The sequence below is a fragment of the Mya arenaria genome, chromosome 13, assembly GCF_026914265.1.
Source record: "Mya arenaria isolate MELC-2E11 chromosome 13, ASM2691426v1".
In the NCBI taxonomy this organism is placed as follows: Eukaryota; Metazoa; Mollusca; class Bivalvia; order Myida; family Myidae; genus Mya; species Mya arenaria.
This window is the reverse complement of record NC_069134.1, coordinates 46276044-46295709: the sequence shown is the minus strand read 5'-3', so window position 1 is coordinate 46295709 and position 19666 is coordinate 46276044. Positions and strand designations below refer to the sequence as shown.

At 37.1% G+C, this 19666-nt stretch overlaps 3 protein-coding genes across 3 annotated transcripts; 1 reads left to right on the top strand and 2 right to left on the bottom strand.

Annotated features, from left to right (window-relative positions):
* Nucleotides 1-477: 477 nt before the first annotated feature.
* LOC128215310 (uncharacterized) lies at nucleotides 478-2289 on the bottom strand. The gene has a single exon (XM_052922011.1). The coding sequence runs from the start codon at nucleotides 2287-2289 to the stop codon at nucleotides 478-480; it is 1812 nt and encodes a 603-aa protein (XP_052777971.1).
* Nucleotides 2290-9346: 7057 nt separating this feature from the next.
* On the top strand, nucleotides 9347-13660 carry LOC128215309 (uncharacterized). Its single transcript, XM_052922009.1, has 2 exons — nucleotides 9347-9459; nucleotides 10886-13660. The coding sequence occupies exons 1-2, from the start codon at nucleotides 9457-9459 to the stop codon at nucleotides 13658-13660; spliced, it is 2778 nt and encodes a 925-aa protein (XP_052777969.1). The 5' UTR covers nucleotides 9347-9456.
* A 4212-nt stretch (nucleotides 13661-17872) lies between these two features.
* On the bottom strand, nucleotides 17873-19447 carry LOC128215308 (uncharacterized). Its single transcript, XM_052922008.1, has 3 exons — nucleotides 19440-19447; nucleotides 19163-19262; nucleotides 17873-18528 (listed from the first exon to the last, which is right to left on the bottom strand). The coding sequence occupies exons 1-3, from the start codon at nucleotides 19445-19447 to the stop codon at nucleotides 17986-17988; spliced, it is 651 nt and encodes a 216-aa protein (XP_052777968.1). The 3' UTR covers nucleotides 17873-17985.
* Between the last annotated feature and the right edge of the window lie 219 nt (nucleotides 19448-19666).

Here is a 19666-nt window from a genome sequence, read left to right as displayed (position 1 = left end):
TTTCTATGTATACATGTATTTTAACGATTTTAACGGTAACATTTCAAACACTGTATACCTGAATCAAAGGGCTCCTATAAGAGCCAACTGGTCTTGTTTTACACTGTGTGCAAATGTAACAAGTGCACTTTAAATCAGATCTATAATGTTAAAAGATATAACTTTGTGTAAACGGATTGTGTGAAACCTCATTTTAACAAATACCTGCCGTCATGAGAAAATGGACCCTTTTGTCTTTCTATTGAATAACATAAAGGTCACTTGTCTCAAACGTTAATTATCTTTAACACAAAACACAAAGATCTATATAAATCCTTACCAGTATTATGCGATATATGAGGTGTGTTAGGGAAAATAACCTCCAATATAATAGCCAAATGAGGCTACATGTACATTACTAATTGCACAGGGCATTCTAAACAATCGTCAATCTGATAAAGAGGGCCATGATGGTCCTGAGCTGCTCATCACATTTCTTTAAAGTTCATGTTTTAGCGCAACTACAAAGTCTAATGCTGTCGGTCTGTCCTCAATCTGGTATGATAAGCCCTTCTGAATAACAGCCTTCAGCTGCACTGAAAGGGTATGCTCCCTGTCTAAATTACTTAACCCATGTGGCATATCCTTTCTTTGCATTGCCCGGATTATAACCTGGACAGAGTCGTCATTTTCATCATCCTCACTGGTCAAGTCCCATATGGTTTTGGCAGTAAAGAGCTCAACTAATGAACAACAGAGGCTCCAAACATCTGCTTGTGTTCTGCCTCTCCTAGCTTGCAGAAGAATCTCTGGAGCTTGATAAGCTGGAGTTCCTGGCTGTGTCTCTCTGCGATCTGCAACTGTTTTGGTCATGGTATTCATTACCTTCACCTTAGACAATCCCATGTCACAAAGTTTTGCCGTTTCCAAATTTCTCGTCAGCAAAATGTTTTCAGGCTTAATGTCTCTGTGAATAACTATTGGATTATGATTATGTAAATATGCTACACCCTGACATACTTGCAATGCCACTGCATGTTTTTGAGGCACAGTAAATTCGTACTCATTGTCAGCAAAAAGCACATCATCCAAATTTGGACCTGCAATGAACTCTGTGAGAAGATAGAGACAGTCAGTATTGATTGAGTAACCCATCAGTAGAACAATGTTTGGATGCCTAAGATGACTGTTTGTGACAACTTCTTGCAACACTGACTGTTTCACAACTTTCATGCGTTTTATCTTAACTTTCTTCACTGCAATATCTGTTCCCAAATATTCACCTTTGTAAACCTCACCAAAACCACCCTCCCCTATTTTTTCCAATAATTTGAAGTCTCCAAACCTTACATTTAAGTTGTCAGTATTAGCATCCAACTGTGTAAACCCTTTTTTAACTGGTGGTTGCTCTGCAACTAAATTATCAGAAGAACCCATACTCTTTCTTGAGTTTTTTCCAGTAAGCTTAGCTTTAATATCATTTTCATTTTCATCCTTGTCCAGTCTGGTTTCCACAGAATCCACAAATCCTGTTGAAATATCTAAGAATTCAGTTGTAACATCACCCAAAAAACTTGTTTCTGTAACTGTTGAAATAGCATTTGAACATGTACACTCATTTTCGATCAAAATACTTGTTTCGGTAACTGTTGGTGCTTTGTTTACTGCTGCACCATATTTTTCACAGAAATAACCTGTTGAAACGGTGTTTGCATCTGAACCATCTTTTTCAAAGATTACACTTGTTGCAGGAATTGTCTGAACAGTCTTTGAACATTTGCCATCTTTTTCACAGATTACATCTACTTTAGGAATTGTCGAAATAGTATTTGTTCCTGTACCATTGTTTACACACATTGCACTTGTTTCAGGAATTGTTTCAGGAATTGTTGGAATAGCAGTTGCCCCTGTGCCATCTTTTTCATGGATTACACTTGTTTCAGGAAATGTAAGAACAGCGTTTGCACCTGTGGCATCTCTTTCATGGATTACACTTGTTTCAAGAAATGTTGAAACAGCGTTTGCACCTATGCCGTCTTTTTCACAGAATACACTTGTTTCACAAGCTGCTGATACAGCATTTGCACATGTGCCATCTTTGTCACAGATAAAAGTTGTTGTTGTTAAACTGTGTGTACCTTTACCATCATTTTCACCCAAATCACTTGTTTCAATAAACGTTTGTGTAACCATGTCTAGGCTAGAATCTGTAGCTGCTGTATTAGAAACGCAATCTTTCAAATCAGCAGTTATGCCAAAGTGTGTGGTGTTCAGATTTTCAGTAACCTCGCTGTCGATTCGCATATCCATGTCATATCTATCTGTAGTTGCGGGCAAAGCTATTTCAACACTCTCTTCAAAAGGTGTACAACGTTTCGCCTACTTGGCATTTTACATTATAGACACCAGTGTCATTTGTATGTATCAACATGAGATTAATCCCTGCTGCATATATGCTTTGATCCTTATACCATGTGTAATTAACGTTTTCAGAACAGTTTGTTACTACGCCTAAAACGACTTTGCCTTCATTCATTCCACATATCTCATTAGGTCCATGAAATATATATGCACTGTCTTGTCCAGCGACGTCTTGTGGAAAACTGAGGCCAGACGAAGTTCGCTCCATGTAAACCTTATCATTTACAGCCAGATACGTTACATTATAACCATCTTCAAGAGGGTCGTAATCGTCTATGTCATCAGGAATACCTGATAATTCCCTGCATTGTTTTGTGCTATGACATGTGATAATTGAGGTGTCTCCTGAATATTCTGATGTTTCATTCTTAGTATACTGTACATGCAGTCCTTGTATTGTCTTCCTGTTGGCAAGATAACTCGTTTCACTTGTTTCTTCCAGTGGCTTTATTTTATCATAGGTAATGCTTTTCGTCGAAAGATAAACATGGAATTGAGACGAGTACCTTCCTGTTGACTTCAAAAATTCTTGAAATGTACACGGTTGTTCATCTATATTGCAGAAGCGTTCAATTTTCTCACCGCTGTAATTAGTTAAATTCACTTCCATATCATTTAAATTTCCAAAAGAATTTCTTCCATTCGGAAAAAATAAGCGTTTGCCGACTTCAATTATTGATTCCACTGACTGAGGCTCCGTTATATTATATTCCATCTTCCGAATGCCCCCACCTCGTCTTGATGTAATTTGTCTAAAGTCACCTTGACAGTAATGGCGCCATCCGATATGTAGCTTGTACATAGTATGACGGCCGCTAGGTTTCTGTTTTCTCTTTTCCTGTCCTGCAGCATCCTAAATGAAATAAGTAGAACATGTAGTCCTAAATGAAAAAGTAGTAGTAGTAGTAGTAGTAGTAGTAGTAGTAGTAGTAGTAGTAGAAGTAGTAGAAGCAGTAGCAGTTGTAGTATGAGTAGTAGTAGTAGTTGTTGTTGTGTTGTTGTTGTAGTAGTAGTAGTAGTAGTAGTACTAGAAGTAATAGCGCTAGTAGGGCTAGTAACGGTAGACGGTGGAAGTAGTAGTAGTAGTAGTAATGGAAGTAGTAGTAGTAGTAGTAGTAGTAGTAGTAGCAGCAACAGCAGCAGTAGCAACAGTAGTAGTAGTACATGTAGTAGTAGTTAGCAGCAGCAATAGTAGTAGTAGTAGTAGTAGTATAATTGTAGTAGTAGTAGTAGTAGTAGTAGTAGTAGTGGTATTAGTAGTACTAGAAGTGAAGTTGTAGTAGTACTAGTAGTAGAAGTAGTAGTAGTAGTAGCAGAAGCAGTATTATTAGAAGTAGTAGAAGTAGTTGTAGTAGTAGTAGTATCAGCTGTAGTAGTAGTAGTAGTAGTAGTAGAAGTAGTAGTAGGAGTAAAGGTTATAGTAGTAGTAGAAGTAGAAGCCGCCGCAGTAGTAGTAGTAGTAGAAGCAGTAGTAGTACAAATAGTAGTAGTTGTAGTATTAGCGGTAGTAGTAGTACTAGTAGTAATAGAAGAAGTATTAGAAGTAGAAGCCGCAGCAGTAGTAGTAGAAGTAGTTGAAGCAGTAGTAGTAAAAGTAGTATAAGCAGTAGTAGTATTGGTAGTAGTAGTTCTAGTAGTAGTAGAAATAGTAGATGTAGTAGCAGTAGCAGAGCGATAGCAGCATCAATAACAGTAGTAGTAGTATTAGCAGTTGTAGTGAAAAATCCTAAGAAATGGCATATTATATATGTGTTATAATAACTTCTATTATAGATCAATTGTATGCAAAGTTCTACAAAACAGAAATTAACAAGATTGCAGTCTGAAGGACAACTATATTCCCCACCGCCATGTATAAAGTTATATGAAATTCCATCCAGTAGTTTTCAAGTTATGCTCCGGACAAGAAAAAGTAACAAAGGAAAATAACTCAGTAATTAAGCAAATAAGTTATGGTTCTTGTACACTTCACTTCCTCTCATGAGCTCTACCATTGTATGAAGTTATATCAAATTCCATCCAGTGGTTTTCAAGTTATGAAATATGTTATATATATTTGCACCGCTTACAATCTTCTGTTTAGATAAGGAGATAGTGCATGTTTCTACCTGACTTTGCCAACGAACGACATTCATTAAAAGTTGCAGTGTTAACAATTGCTCCGCTTTTTTATCAAAAAATGGAGCTAATAAAGTGGTTTCCAATAAAGAATACCTTGTTATTGTAAGTCGTTCCCCTGCCAGTACCAAGACAAATCTATTTTTAGACATATTTACCATTTTTTCCTTTTCTTTTGGCTCACTGACTTTTTTAGTAGCAGGCACCAGAGCTTTCTTCTTCAGCTTTTTACTACGAGTACGAATATTTTCAATTACTGCTTTAATCCGCTCTCCTCTTTCCTGCAAAGTATGAAGTGTATTAGCTGTACATCTGACATTCAACAAGAATCTGAATTCTGAAAGAAACGACCAGTTACATGTATATATAAATTATTATTTTATTACACAACACGCTCCTTTCGGTTTCTTCGGAAATATAAAAAAAAGAGTAAACTATTCGAACTATTAAAGGCATATGCTACAGACCAGCCACGGTTTTCCTAAAACAACATAGGTAAACGTTGTGCACCGCATCATAATGCTTTAACCTGACGAGGAAGGTAATAACGAGAACGGTTAGTCCGAGGTTTATTTGTCGTAAAGCTTAAAAAAGAAAGAAATGCACATTTACCAGAAAGCCCGATAACCTATTAAATATATACTATAAGGGCGCATAATTCCCAATGCCCGAAGCTCAATATGCTGTAATAATCCAATTAAAATGGTGTTTAAGCATATCAAATGACTAAATAAGTCAAGTGCATAGAGGTATTTATCTATTGATAGTATCAATAGTTTCATAGATCTATAAACAGGACTTAAGGAACCAAATTATACTCAGTTCACATGAAAAAGCATAGTACACTAGTACACCACTGTAATCCACCTAAATAAAAGGGTACTAACAACATCTAGGACGAAACAGCAAAATATGAATCGCGAACGAAAGGTCGAGGATACGAATATTGCATTCTGGTTACGAAACTGACGAGGACGAAACTATTTACTTACAAGTAGCAGACTTATAACAAGTACTGAAAATTTAAGTGTAGACGTGAAGAAGCATATAAATTTACATCATATTCATATATAAGGGACTACAAAACATAGAAATTCTCACATCTATGGCCTTTTGAAAGCGAACAATCGGAAATTTACCTTCACAAAGAGCGAAAGACCTCGGACAAAAGATTAAACCGCCCCAATACTATTTCGAAACAATGCTAAACTGTTCCCCCTTTAGCTTTATTTCATTCCTCATCAACTTGATTAAGTGTGCATTGTCACACCCTATAGAGGTCCCATCGAAACGAGTTACACGGGATCTCGATGAACTTCAACGAATAGTGCTGTCTTTAAAAGGGAGCTCTATTCGTTAAAAACATTTGAAAGCCCACATACAGCTTATTTGATAGTTGTCACATATGGCTGGGACGTACATAATTTAGCAAGGACGTGTTTATACAGCATTAAGTGTGAAATAATGGCCGGAACCGTTGACAGTGTTCGTGTTATTATCATATATTTTTTGGATCAAAGGGCTTAGGGGACCAAACGCGGCCTTAGGAACCCAGTCCAAAAACAATTGAGTGCGCTATAATTAAATCTATCTAGTTCCTTATGTAGAGCTTTCTTTACAGGCGCTTCAGGTGAACATTTTTACCAGTTATTGAGCAGAACCCGATTTCAAAATCAGCTCACGATGACCTTTGACTCAGTGACCCATTTTCAATTAGGACCAAATTTCATTGAAATCAATACATTATCTCCAGTGAATATACGACGATTTCAAAGGTAGGTCAATGTGACCTTGACCATTGACCTAGCAACGCTATTCTAGCAACTAATATGGTACTGTATGATGGTGGTCACGCTTCATTGAATTATACTCAGTAGTTTCTTGCGACTTGCGGGTTGCGATACCAATAATTTGTTAAAGAAAGGACTGAAGAACGGACGGACGGACGGACGGATGAACCACGGATGAAATGCGATAGTTTAAATTACAAATTTGAAACTGCAAACGGCAACAAACAATGCTGATCTAAGTGGGTTTAAAACCCGATCCAATATTTAGGCTTTTCATTTATAGATATGTCAGATTGAGCTTACACATGTAGCAAAGATTCCCTGTTCCTGAAATGAATATGTTACAGAAAGGCCTACATTGTGCACTTTGTGACAGAAGAAAAACACGGGGAGCTCTATTCGAGGGAAGCTCTATATGGAGTGACAGTGCAAACAAGTCAAAGTATTCAGTGAACTTTGAATTCTGCCCAAATAGCGTTGTGGAAAAGGATCCCAAGTGTTCCTTTCTAGTACATTAGAAATAAAAACCAAACACCATTTGTGCCGGTGTTTTGCATGAACGGTGCCATGCAAACAAAGTGTTTTCGACTCTTCTTTCCGAATTAATTGCAAATTAATAACACACTGTTCGCGGACGTGTGTATATATGTTTTGTATGGAAGCCTTGGAGGGCCACTTTTGAGTTTCGACTTACGGGTACTTTGACTTTTGACTTTTGACTTTTGACTTTCGACTTATGACTTATGACTTTTGACTTATTACGTTTGAGATGCATGCCTCATCTCATGATGGCGGACAAGGAATATTCAGAAGAAGTAAGTTCATTTGTCTTAGTTTTTTCTTGTATTATTTGCGAAATAATTGAAAACAAAACATATATACACACGTCCGCGAACAGTGTGTTATTAATTTGCAATTAATTCGGAAAGAAGAGTCGAAAACACTTTGTTTGCATGGCACCGTTCATGCAAAACACCGGCACAAATGGTGTTTGGTTTTTATTTCTAATGTACTAGAAAGGAACACTTGGGATCCTTTTCCACAACGCTATTTGGGCAGAATTCAAAGTTCACTGAATACTTTGACTTGTATGCACTGTCACTCCATATAGAGCTTCCCTCGAATAGAGCTCCCCGTGTTTTTCTTCTGTCACAAAGTGCACAATGTAGGCCTTTCTGTAACATATTCATTTCAGGAACAGGGAATCTTTGCTACATGTGTAAGCTCAATCTGACATATCTATAAATGAAAAGCCTAAATATTGGATCGGGTTTTAAACCCACTTAGATCAGCATTGTTTGTTGCCGTTTGCAGTTTCAAATTTGTAATTTAAACTATCGCATTTCATCCGTGGTTCATCCGTCCGTCCGTCCGTCCTTCAGTCCTTTCTTTAACAAATTATTGGTATCGCAACCCGCAAGTCGCAAGAAACTACTGAGTATAATTCAATGAAGCGTGACCACCATCATACAGTACCATATTAGTTGCTAGAATAGCGTTGCTAGGTCAATGGTCAAGGTCACATTGACCTACCTTTGAAATCGTCGTATATTCACTGGAAATAATGTATTGATTTCAATGACACTTGGTCCTAATTGAAAATGGGTCACTGAGTCAAAGGTCATCGTGAGCTGATTTTGAAATCGGGTTCTGCTCAATAACTGGTAAAAATGTTCACCTGAAGCGCCTGTAAAGAAAGCTCTACATAAGGAACTAGATAGATTTAATTATAGCGCACTCAATTGTTTTTGGACTGGGTTCCTAAGGCCGCGTTTGGTCCCCTAAGCCCTTTGATCCAAAAAATATATGATAATAACACGAACACTGTCAACGGTTCCGGCCATTATTTCACACTTAATGCTGTATAAACACGTCCTTGCTAAATTATGTACGTCCCAGCCATATGTGACAACTATCAAATAAGCTGTATGTGGGCTTTCAAATGTTTTTAACGAATAGAGCTCCCTTTTAAAGACAGCACTATTCGTTGAAGTTCATCGAGATCCCGTGTAACTCGTTTCGATGGGACCTCTATAGGGTGTGACAATGCACACTTAATCAAGTTGATGAGGAATGAAATAAAGCTAAAGGGGGAACAGTTTAGCATTGTTTCGAAATAGTATTGGGGCGGTTTAATCTTTTGTCCGAGGTCTTTCGCTCTTTGTGAAGGTAAATTTCCGATTGTTCGCTTTCAAAAGGCCATAGATGTGAGAATTTCTATGTTTTGTAGTCCCTTATATATGAATATAATGTAAATTTATATGCTTCTTCAAGAGTCTACACTTAAATTTTCAGTACTTGTTATAAGTCTGCTACTTGTAAGGAAATAGTTTCGTCCTCGTCAGTTTCGTAACCAGAATGCAATATTCGTATCCTCGACCTTTCGTTCGCGATTCATATTTTGCTGTTTCGTCCTAGATGTTGTTAGTACCCTTTTATTTAGGTGGATTACAGTGGTGTACTAGTGTACTATGCTTTTTCATGTGAACTGAGTATAATTTGGTTCCTTAAGTCCTGTTTATAGATCTATGAAACTATTGATACTATCAATAGATAAATACCTCTATGTACTTGACTTATTTAGTCATTTGATATGCTTAAACACCATTTTAATTGGATTATTACAGCATATTGAGCTTCGGGCATTGGGGATTATGCGCCCTTATAGTATATATTTAATAGGTTATCGGGCTTTCTGGTAAATGTGCATTTCTTTCTTTTTTAAGCTTTACGACAAATAAACCTCGGACTAACCGTTCTCGTTATTACCTTCCTCGTCAGGTTAAAGCATTATGATGCGGTGCACAACGTTTACCTATGTTGTTTTAGGAAAACCGTGGCTGGTCTGTAGCATATGCCTTTAATAGTTCGAATAGTTTACTCTTTTTTTATATTTCCGAAGAAACCGAAAGGAGCGTGTTGTGTAATAAAATAATAATTTATATATACATGTAACTGGTCGTTTCTTTCAGAATTCAGATTCTTGTTGAATGTCAGATGTACAGCTAATACACTTCATACTTTGCAGGAAAGAGGAGAGCGGATTAAAGCAGTAATTGAAAATATTCGTACTCGTAGTAAAAAGCTGAAGAAGAAAGCTCTGGTGCCTGCTACTAAAAAAGTCAGTGAGCCAAAAGAAAAGGAAAAAATGGTAAATATGTCTAAAAATAGATTTGTCTTGGTACTGGCAGGGGAACGACTTACAATAACAAGGTATTCTTTATTGGAAACCACTTTATTAGCTCCATTTTTTGATGAAAAAGCGGAGCAATTGTTAACACTGCAACTTTTAATGAATGTCGTTCGTTGGCAAAGTCAGGTAGAAACATGCACTATCTCCTTATCTAAACAGAAGATTGTAAGCGGTGCAAATATATATAACATATTTCATAACTTGAAAACCACTGGATGGAATTTGATATAACTTCATACAATGGTAGAGCTCATGAGAGGAAGTGAAGTGTACAAGAACCATAACTTATTTGCTTAATTACTGAGTTATTTTCCTTTGTTACTTTTTCTTGTCCGGAGCATAACTTGAAAACTACTGGATGGAATTTCATATAACTTTATACATGGCGGTGGGGAATATAGTTGTCCTTCAGACTGCAATCTTGTTAATTTCTGTTTTGTAGAACTTTGCATACAATTGATCTATAATAGAAGTTATTATAACACATATATAATATGCCATTTCTTAGGATTTTTCACTACAACTGCTAATACTACTACTACTGTTATTGATGCTGCTATCGCTCTGCTACTGCTACTACATCTACTACTTCTACTACTACTAGAACTACTACTACCAATACTACTACTGCTTATACTACTTTTACTACTACTGCTTCAACTACTTCTACTACTACTGCTGCGGCTTCTACTTCTAATACTTCTTCTATTACTACTAGTACTACTACTACCGCTAATACTACAACTACTACTATTTGTACTACTACTGCTTCTACTACTACTACTACTACTGCGGCGGCTTCTACTTCTACTACTACTACTATAACCTTTACTCCTACTACTACTTCTACTACTACTACTACTACTACTACTACTACTACAGCTGATACTACTACTACTACAACTACTTCTACTACTTCTAATAATACTGCTTCTGCTACTACTACTACTTCTACTACTAGTACTACTACAACTTCACTTCTAGTACTACTAATACCACTACTACTACTACTACTACTACTACTACTACTACTACTACAATTATACTACTACTACTACTACTACTATTGCTGCTGCTAACTACTACTACATGTACTACTACTACTGTTGCTACTGCTGCTGTTGCTGCTACTACTACTACTACTACTACTACTTCCATTACTACTACTACTACTACTTCCACCCTCTACCGTTACTAGCCCTACTAGCGCTATTACTTCTAGTACTACTACTACTACTACTACAACAACAACACAACAACAACTACTACTACTACTCATACTACAACTGCTACTGCTTCTACTACTTCTACTACTACTACTACTACTACTACTACTACTACTACTTTTTCATTTAGGACTACATGTTCTACTTATTTCATTTAGGATGCTGCAGGACAGGAAAAGAGAAAACAGAAACCTAGCGGCCGTCATACTATGTACAAGCTACATATCGGATGGCGCCATTACTGTCAAGGTGACTTTAGACAAATTACATCAAGACGAGGTGGGGGCATTCGGAAGATGGAATATAATATAACGGAGCCTCAGTCAGTGGAATCAATAATTGAAGTCGGCAAACGTTTATTTTTTCCGAATGGAAGAAATTCTTTTGGAAATTTAAATGATATGGAAGTGAATTTAACTAATTACAGCGGTGAGAAAATTGAACGCTTCTGCAATATAGATGAACAACCGTGTACATTTCAAGAATTTTTGAAGTCAACAGGAAGGTACTCGTCTCAATTCCATGTTTATCTTTCGACGAAAAGCATTACCTATGATAAAATAAAGCCACTGGAAGAAACAAGTGAAACGAGTTATCTTGCCAACAGGAAGACAATACAAGGACTGCATGTACAGTATACTAAGAATGAAACATCAGAATATTCAGGAGACACCTCAATTATCACATGTCATAGCACAAAACAATGCAGGGAATTATCAGGTATTCCTGATGACATAGACGATTACGACCCTCTTGAAGATGGTTATAATGTAACGTATCTGGCTGTAAATGATAAGGTTTACATGGAGCGAACTTCGTCTGGCCTCAGTTTTCCACAAGACGTCGCTGGACAAGACAGTGCATATATATTTCATGGACCTAATGAGATATGTGGAATGAATGAAGGCAAAGTTGTTTTAGGCGTAGTAACAAACTGTTCTGAAAACGTTAATTACACATGGTATAAGGATCAAAGCATATATGCAGCAGGGATTAATCTCATGTTGATACATACAAATGACACTGGTGTCTATAATGTAAAATGCCAAGTAGGCGAAACGTTGTACACCTTTGAAGAGAGTGTTGAAATAGCTTTGCCCGCAACTACAGATAGATATGACATGGATATGCGAATCGACAGCGAGGTTACTGAAAATCTGAACACCACACACTTTGGCATAACTGCTGATTTGAAAGATTGCGTTTCTAATACAGCAGCTACAGATTCTAGCCTAGACATGGTTACACAAACGTTTATTGAAACAAGTGATTTGGGTGAAAATGATGGTAAAGGTACACACAGTTTAACAACAACAACTTTTATCTGTGACAAAGATGGCACATGTGCAAATGCTGTATCAGCAGCTTGTGAAACAAGTGTATTCTGTGAAAAAGACGGCATAGGTGCAAACGCTGTTTCAACATTTCTTGAAACAAGTGTAATCCATGAAAGAGATGCCACAGGTGCAAACGCTGTTCTTACATTTCCTGAAACAAGTGTAATCCATGAAAAAGATGGCACAGGGGCAACTGCTATTCCAACAATTCCTGAAACAATTCCTGAAACAAGTGCAATGTGTGTAAACAATGGTACAGGAACAAATACTATTTCGACAATTCCTAAAGTAGATGTAATCTGTGAAAAAGATGGCAAATGTTCAAAGACTGTTCAGACAATTCCTGCAACAAGTGTAATCTTTGAAAAAGATGGTTCAGATGCAAACACCGTTTCAACAGGTTATTTCTGTGAAAAATATGGTGCAGCAGTAAACAAAGCACCAACAGTTACCGAAACAAGTATTTTGATCGAAAATGAGTGTACATGTTCAAATGCTATTTCAACAGTTACAGAAACAAGTTTTTTGGGTGATGTTACAACTGAATTCTTAGATATTTCAACAGGATTTGTGGATTCTGTGGAAACCAGACTGGACAAGGATGAAAATGAAAATGATATTAAAGCTAAGCTTACTGGAAAAAACTCAAGAAAGAGTATGGGTTCTTCTGATAATTTAGTTGCAGAGCAACCACCAGTTAAAAAAGGGTTTACACAGTTGGATGCTAATACTGACAACTTAAATGTAAGGTTTGGAGACTTCAAATTATTGGAAAAAATAGGGGAGGGTGGTTTTGGTGAGGTTTACAAAGGTGAATATTTGGGAACAGATATTGCAGTGAAGAAAGTTAAGATAAAACGCATGAAAGTTGTGAAACAGTCAGTGTTGCAAGAAGTTGTCACAAACAGTCATCTTAGGCATCCAAACATTGTTCTACTGATGGGTTACTCAATCAATACTGACTGTCTCTATCTTCTCACAGAGTTCATTGCAGGTCCAAATTTGGATGATGTGCTTTTTGCTGACAATGAGTACGAATTTACTGTGCCTCAAAAACATGCAGTGGCATTGCAAGTATGTCAGGGTGTAGCATATTTACATAATCATAATCCAATAGTTATTCACAGAGACATTAAGCCTGAAAACATTTTGCTGACGAGAAATTTGGAAACGGCAAAACTTTGTGACATGGGATTGTCTAAGGTGAAGGTAATGAATACCATGACCAAAACAGTTGCAGATCGCAGAGAGACACAGCCAGGAACTCCAGCTTATCAAGCTCCAGAGATTCTTCTGCAAGCTAGGAGAGGCAGAACACAAGCAGATGTTTGGAGCCTCTGTTGTTCATTAGTTGAGCTCTTTACTGCCAAAACCATATGGGACTTGACCAGTGAGGATGATGAAAATGACGACTCTGTCCAGGTTATAATCCGGGCAATGCAAAGAAAGGATATGCCACATGGGTTAAGTAATTTAGACAGGGAGCATACCCTTTCAGTGCAGCTGAAGGCTGTTATTCAGAAGGGCTTATCATACCAGATTGAGGACAGACCGACAGCATTAGACTTTGTAGTTGCGCTAAAACATGAACTTTAAAGAAATGTGATGAGCAGCTCAGGACCATCATGGCCCTCTTTATCAGATTGACGATTGTTTAGAATGCCCTGTGCAATTAGTAATGTACATGTAGCCTCATTTGGCTATTATATTGGAGGTTATTTTCCCTAACACACCTCATATATCGCATAATACTGGTAAGGATTTATATAGATCTTTGTGTTTTGTGTTAAAGATAATTAACGTTTGAGACAAGTGACCTTTATGTTATTCAGTAGAAAGACAAAAGGGTCCATTTTCTCATGACGGCAGGTATTTGTTAAAATGAGGTTTCACACAATCCGTTTACACAAAGTTATATCTTTTAACATTATAGATCTGATTTAAAGTGCACTTGTTACATTTGCACACAGTGTAAAACAAGACCAGTTGGCTCTTATAGGAGCCCTTTGATTCAGGTATACAGTGTTTGAAATGTTACCGTTAAAATCGTTAAAATACATGTATACATAGAAATCGTTAAAATACATGTATACAAAATACAACAGTAGACTTGTTCATTAGTTTGTTGCAGATAAATAAAAAGGACCATTAAAAGTTCATAAAAGTTATTACGAGTTATATCCATACATACCTTAGAGACAACCTGTATAAATACCTACTTTTGGAAATCATTTGAACACTATTGAGACTATTCCATGAGAGCTTTTAAAAGTTGTTCTGCAGTCAAAGTCATCGGCATTATTGTAGATGTTGTCAAAGTCTGCATTAGCAATACTCAAACTCTTTGGCTTACATGTATATTGTTTTGTATATTTGATCCTTTCCTCAACACCAGCGCCTCTGGACGCCTCTGAAATATCAGATTTTCGAAAATGAAGCATTTGACTATATGGAGCCTATGCTTGAATTCAAATCATTACTTAAGTTTTAACTTAACTTTAAAAATTGTAAAAGTAGAGACAATGATGAAATGATCTAAAATAAAGCCTGTTGTGGAAAGGGTTCATTTGTACAAAATGCCATTAATTTGTGAAATTCATTGTAGCAATTTGAAACAATTCATTGTAGCAATTTGAAACAATTGAGTTACATTAGTTAAACAAGAGTTTGTGAAACACAAATGCCCCCCTAAAAGCAGATATTTCTTTTCTAATGTATGTCAAAGATGGCCAAGATTAAACTTATAAAAAGTAGGTCAAATGTCAAGGTCACAGGTCAAAAAAGTTGGTATGTTTGCATATATCATGTCACAAGCAATATATACCTATAAAACATGAAAAGCCTTGCCATCAAATCACAGTACTGAATGACCTTCACCTTTGACCTACTGACCTCAAAAGAAATAGAGGCCATCTACTCATCATCAAGTACCTCCCTAGCAAATATTAGGACTGTAAGGATGGATGAGTTATTGATCGGAAATCATTTGGTCAGAATTACAGTAATGAATGACCTTGATGACATTGACCTTTGACGTACTGACCTCAAAAGAAATAGGAGTCATCTACTCATCATCCCGAACCTCCCTACCAAATATGAGGACTGTAGGTTTAAGGGCTATGTCATAATTCGAAAATTATATTCCCTGGCCTAAACTGTCTATTCTAATTTGTCAGCCTAGTTCTACGATATCGATAGTAAATATCCAAAACAGTGTTTCTGCAACCTGACAATGTTGAATGGAAGGTATCTGCATAATGTTAGCCTCCAATTACGACTAATTACTACCGGACAAGCTAAAACAATAGCTTCCGGCAGTTGCAGGACATCTACCTCACCCCAGTGGTATCAATAAAAAACTCACTAGATAATATAAGACAGATACACTATCTAGAGTCAACGAGAGTTAGATTTTGTAAAAGAAACTGATATAACCTAGAATCGCACAAAACGACTTTGTAAACAACCAATTTTCTCTTGAAATGTTTGAACTTGACCAAATTTGTTTATTTACAAAGTTGTTACAAAATATAATAAGGGTATTCTACTCATTACCACGAACCTCCCTAGCAAATATGATGACTGGAGATGAAAGAATGGACGAGTTATTGATCGGAAACCATTTGGTCAGAATTACAGTATTAAATGACCTTGATGACCTTGACCTTTGACTTATTGACCCAATAAAAATAGGGGTCAGACCGACCGACAGACCGACCGACATGTGCAAAGCAATATACCCCACTTTTTTCAGAAGGGGGCATAATAAAGTTTTTATACCCCCACAATAGAAATTTGGGGGGGGGGGGTATATAGGAGTCACCCTTTCGGTCGGTCGGTCGGTCTGGCGGTCGGTCTACAAAAGTTTGTCCGGAGCATAACTTTAATACTACTGTAGCTATGTTGATGAAACTTCATATGTAGATAGACCTTGATGAGGGGGTAGTGCAGTGCACAAGAACCATCACTATGCTTGCTCTTTTAAAGGAGTTATTCCCCTTTGTTGTTTTTGGTCTTTTGATTTTGTCCGGAGCATAACTCTTATACTTAAGCTGCTAGTTTGATGAAATTTCGTCTGAAGATAGACCTTGATGAGAGGAAGTGCAGTACTTGAGAACCATAACTCTAATTTGCTTAATTACGGAGTTATTGTCCTTTCTATATTTGTTATGTTTATTGTTAAACCTTGCCCTTATCTACTTAAGGATGCTGTGGGGGGTATTAATCAAATTTAGTGATATTTCTAGTTCATTTAAGAATAAAATCTTAAGTTGTAACTCACAAGTCACAACTCATAACTCACAACTCATAACTCACTTGTGTATAAAGTACCAAGTAAATGTAGTATTGGAAGTTTAAGAGTGTGATTTAAATGCTGTGTGTTGAAGATCGGGTCATATTTACAACCGCTAGAGTGTTCATAAGCATTTTTTAAATTTTTTAAATGACCTAGTGATCTAGATTTTACGGTGGCACTGAGGTGACATGTGCAATATATTTTAAAAGATTAACCTCGGGAAAACGAAATGGACTTAATGACATCCCGAGGGGGGGTTGACGATATACCGGCAATATACCGGAATATCCCCCGCACAGTCCCCACCCACTCATTATTCCGTTCATTCCGTATGCAAGTTGCATACGGAATGAATGGGAGAATGAGTGGGTGGGGACTGTGCGGGGGATATACCAAAAACATAACTCTGGAAAACGAACTTTCTTTTCTCGAATTAAAAATAACCTCGGGAAAACGATCCCGATTTTCTTTTTTAACTCGGGGGAAAACGAAAGTGTTTTTTTATCTCGTTCCCACGACATAAACAGCCAATCAAATTCAAACGAGACTTTAGCTATACATACAATTGCTTTGACCCTTATTTGTCATCTGGTAATCTCGTCTACTTCAACGTCGTCCAGTTCGCTTCCAATTTAAAAGAACTGTTGGCCGAGTATCAAGCAGCTTGAATCCTGATCAGAATCCGAATTACACGGCGTCTGATATCGATCCAAACTGTTTACATACTTATTTTACATTATTGTGGCCGCGGTTAGCATGAAAGGAGTTGAACTCTTTCGTGATATAGGATAAGGACCACGAGACTTTCGCTTTAGACATACTGTTGTTTTAACCTTAACCCTTTACTCCATATGTACTATTTCTATTCATTTGCAAACAGGGTATACCCAGATCACGCCGCTCCTACAGAGGCTGCCTAATCAGGTTATATCCTGTTTGCAAATATGCAATATCCTAGAAATAATTCATCACAATTGGCTATAACAAGTACGTACCATTATAGAGATATATTAAATTATATAGTCATGGTGGGCGGAGTCTTTCTTGAATATTCAAGGAGTAAAGACTGACCCAATTCATTCACAGACTGAACAAATGCGATTCCCGGCGCACTCGCAGTGATCTGCATGCGTTTTTATGGAGGCAACTATGATTGAACTCTTTATTATATGAATATTCAAGCAAGTCTCCACCTACCATGAGTATATAATTGAATATATCTTTATAGTAGCACATAAACTAATGAATATTATTGTCATAGCCGAATCTGAAGATTTAATTTCTATGATATTCCATATTTGCAAACAAGATGTATCCTGACCAGAAAGCAGGCGTAGACAGGAGTATAATGCATATATGGAGTAAAGGGTTAATGTAACTACAGTGCACCTACCATATAAGAAGCCGCATAAGCAGTTTCTGAGACACGTTACAGCTTTATTTATGCCTTAAAACAACTATATAAGCAAGTCAAATGGTAGAACTTTCAAAGACCTTTTCTTGTTTAGAACAATTTTCTGATTTTTAATCGCCATTTTTCGAAACTGATATGCAGTACCCTTAAAGTAGTTTTATCAATAACGTACGCCCATGCAATATTCATTAGTACAATGGGTATTTATGTTTAATCAATTCTCGAAATTAAATTGTTCAACTCAGTATACAGTCGTAGTGCTGACTCAGCGTCCAATGGCATCTGTAGATCTGGCTTCAAAAGATGTGCTAATTCTTTGAATTCCTCACAGTGTCTTTTTGGACGCGAATACATGTCTTTGCAAACATTTACGTCATTCAAGTTCGCTGCATTACCGAAGTCGTGAGTTTCAAACAGACCTGGTATAAAGAACAGTGTGTCAGGTTTTCCACCAATAACCGAAGAATTGGTTTGTTCCCTTATCTCATGAACGTTCCATTGCTGTGCAATCCGGTCTAACTCGGTTTGTATGAGATCCATAAAGCAAAATTTTAAGTTCTCACATTGTATTGCGTCCAGCTCATTAAACGTCCCTGTATCGCGTAAGTCTTTGAAAAAGTTAATCCACCAATGTATTCCATTTTGTCGTAATGTACCCCACCACCTCTCAATGCGCTGGTTCGATGTGCTTTTTCCAACTACAACGCTTCGAGCCCCAGCAAACGGATCAGTAGCATCGTGCCGGAAGTATTGCTGCAAAAGTAAAGCAATGCAGTTTTCCGTGCCACCATCAGAACGTAGTATTCGAGGGACTTTTTTATGCTCATTCAATGCATCTAAAAAGTATCTTGCAATTAAGCGTGGGTCATTATTTGAGTCCGAAACCTCTAACCATATTATTTTCCTACTAAACCCATCCACCGCACCATGAATACAAAATCCATATGGCTTTAATTTGTCGTAACCGTCTATATGCCATACAAAATTGGGTCCTTTGGCAAAGTATACTCGCCGGCGGAGACGATGTGCTTTTCGCAGCTCTACACCAACTGGATCCAGCGCTCTCATTATTTCCATGACGTCGTCCCTTTTGACGTACATGTTGTAATCCAGCATTAACCGACGCCACATTGTACGGTAACCTATGCATTGTCCACTTGTTTGTATTTCTCTGTTTATAACATCAGACACAATCTCCAAAGGTGTATATATTATATTACGTCGTTTCAAATTTAAGCGTTTAAGTATCCTCTTTACTGTCCTCAATGACGTTATAATGCCATGTCGTGTCAGTAAAAATGCAACAATTTCATAGATCTTAAAGCCTTTCTGAAAGTACTCTACTGTGAGCAGAGTTTTGTCTGTTATAGATGTTGGTGGTAGGTACCTTGGCACAGTAGCTTGGGCAATACCGAGCAGTATTATGAAACAGACACAGAACACTATCCAAGTTGTCATCTTCATATTTTTCAGTCGAGTAGTTGTGTCTGAAAAACATGTTTATATATATGATATTATTCTCTACATTGTACAACATAGGTAACACTATTGAGTCCAAAGTACTCCATATGTCTTCAACAAGGAAGTACTCATTAATGGTATATTTCTTACCTAGCTAAACATTTTTAAAACTGGCTCTGTGCTTGCTTGGTAAAGTTACCTACCTATACATGTTTAATGCTGGTTCTGTGTTTGCCCGGTAAAAATGCAGTCTATTTCTTACCTAGCTATACATGTTTAATACTGGCTCTGTGAACGTCTTAAAAGTGATATAACTTGTCAGATCAGAGTTTGTGTTGAGAAAGATAGAACATGTATAACCACTAAAAACATGAAAACATTAACAACATAGTCAACAGATTACTGAACTCATTCTCTCTCACACACACAC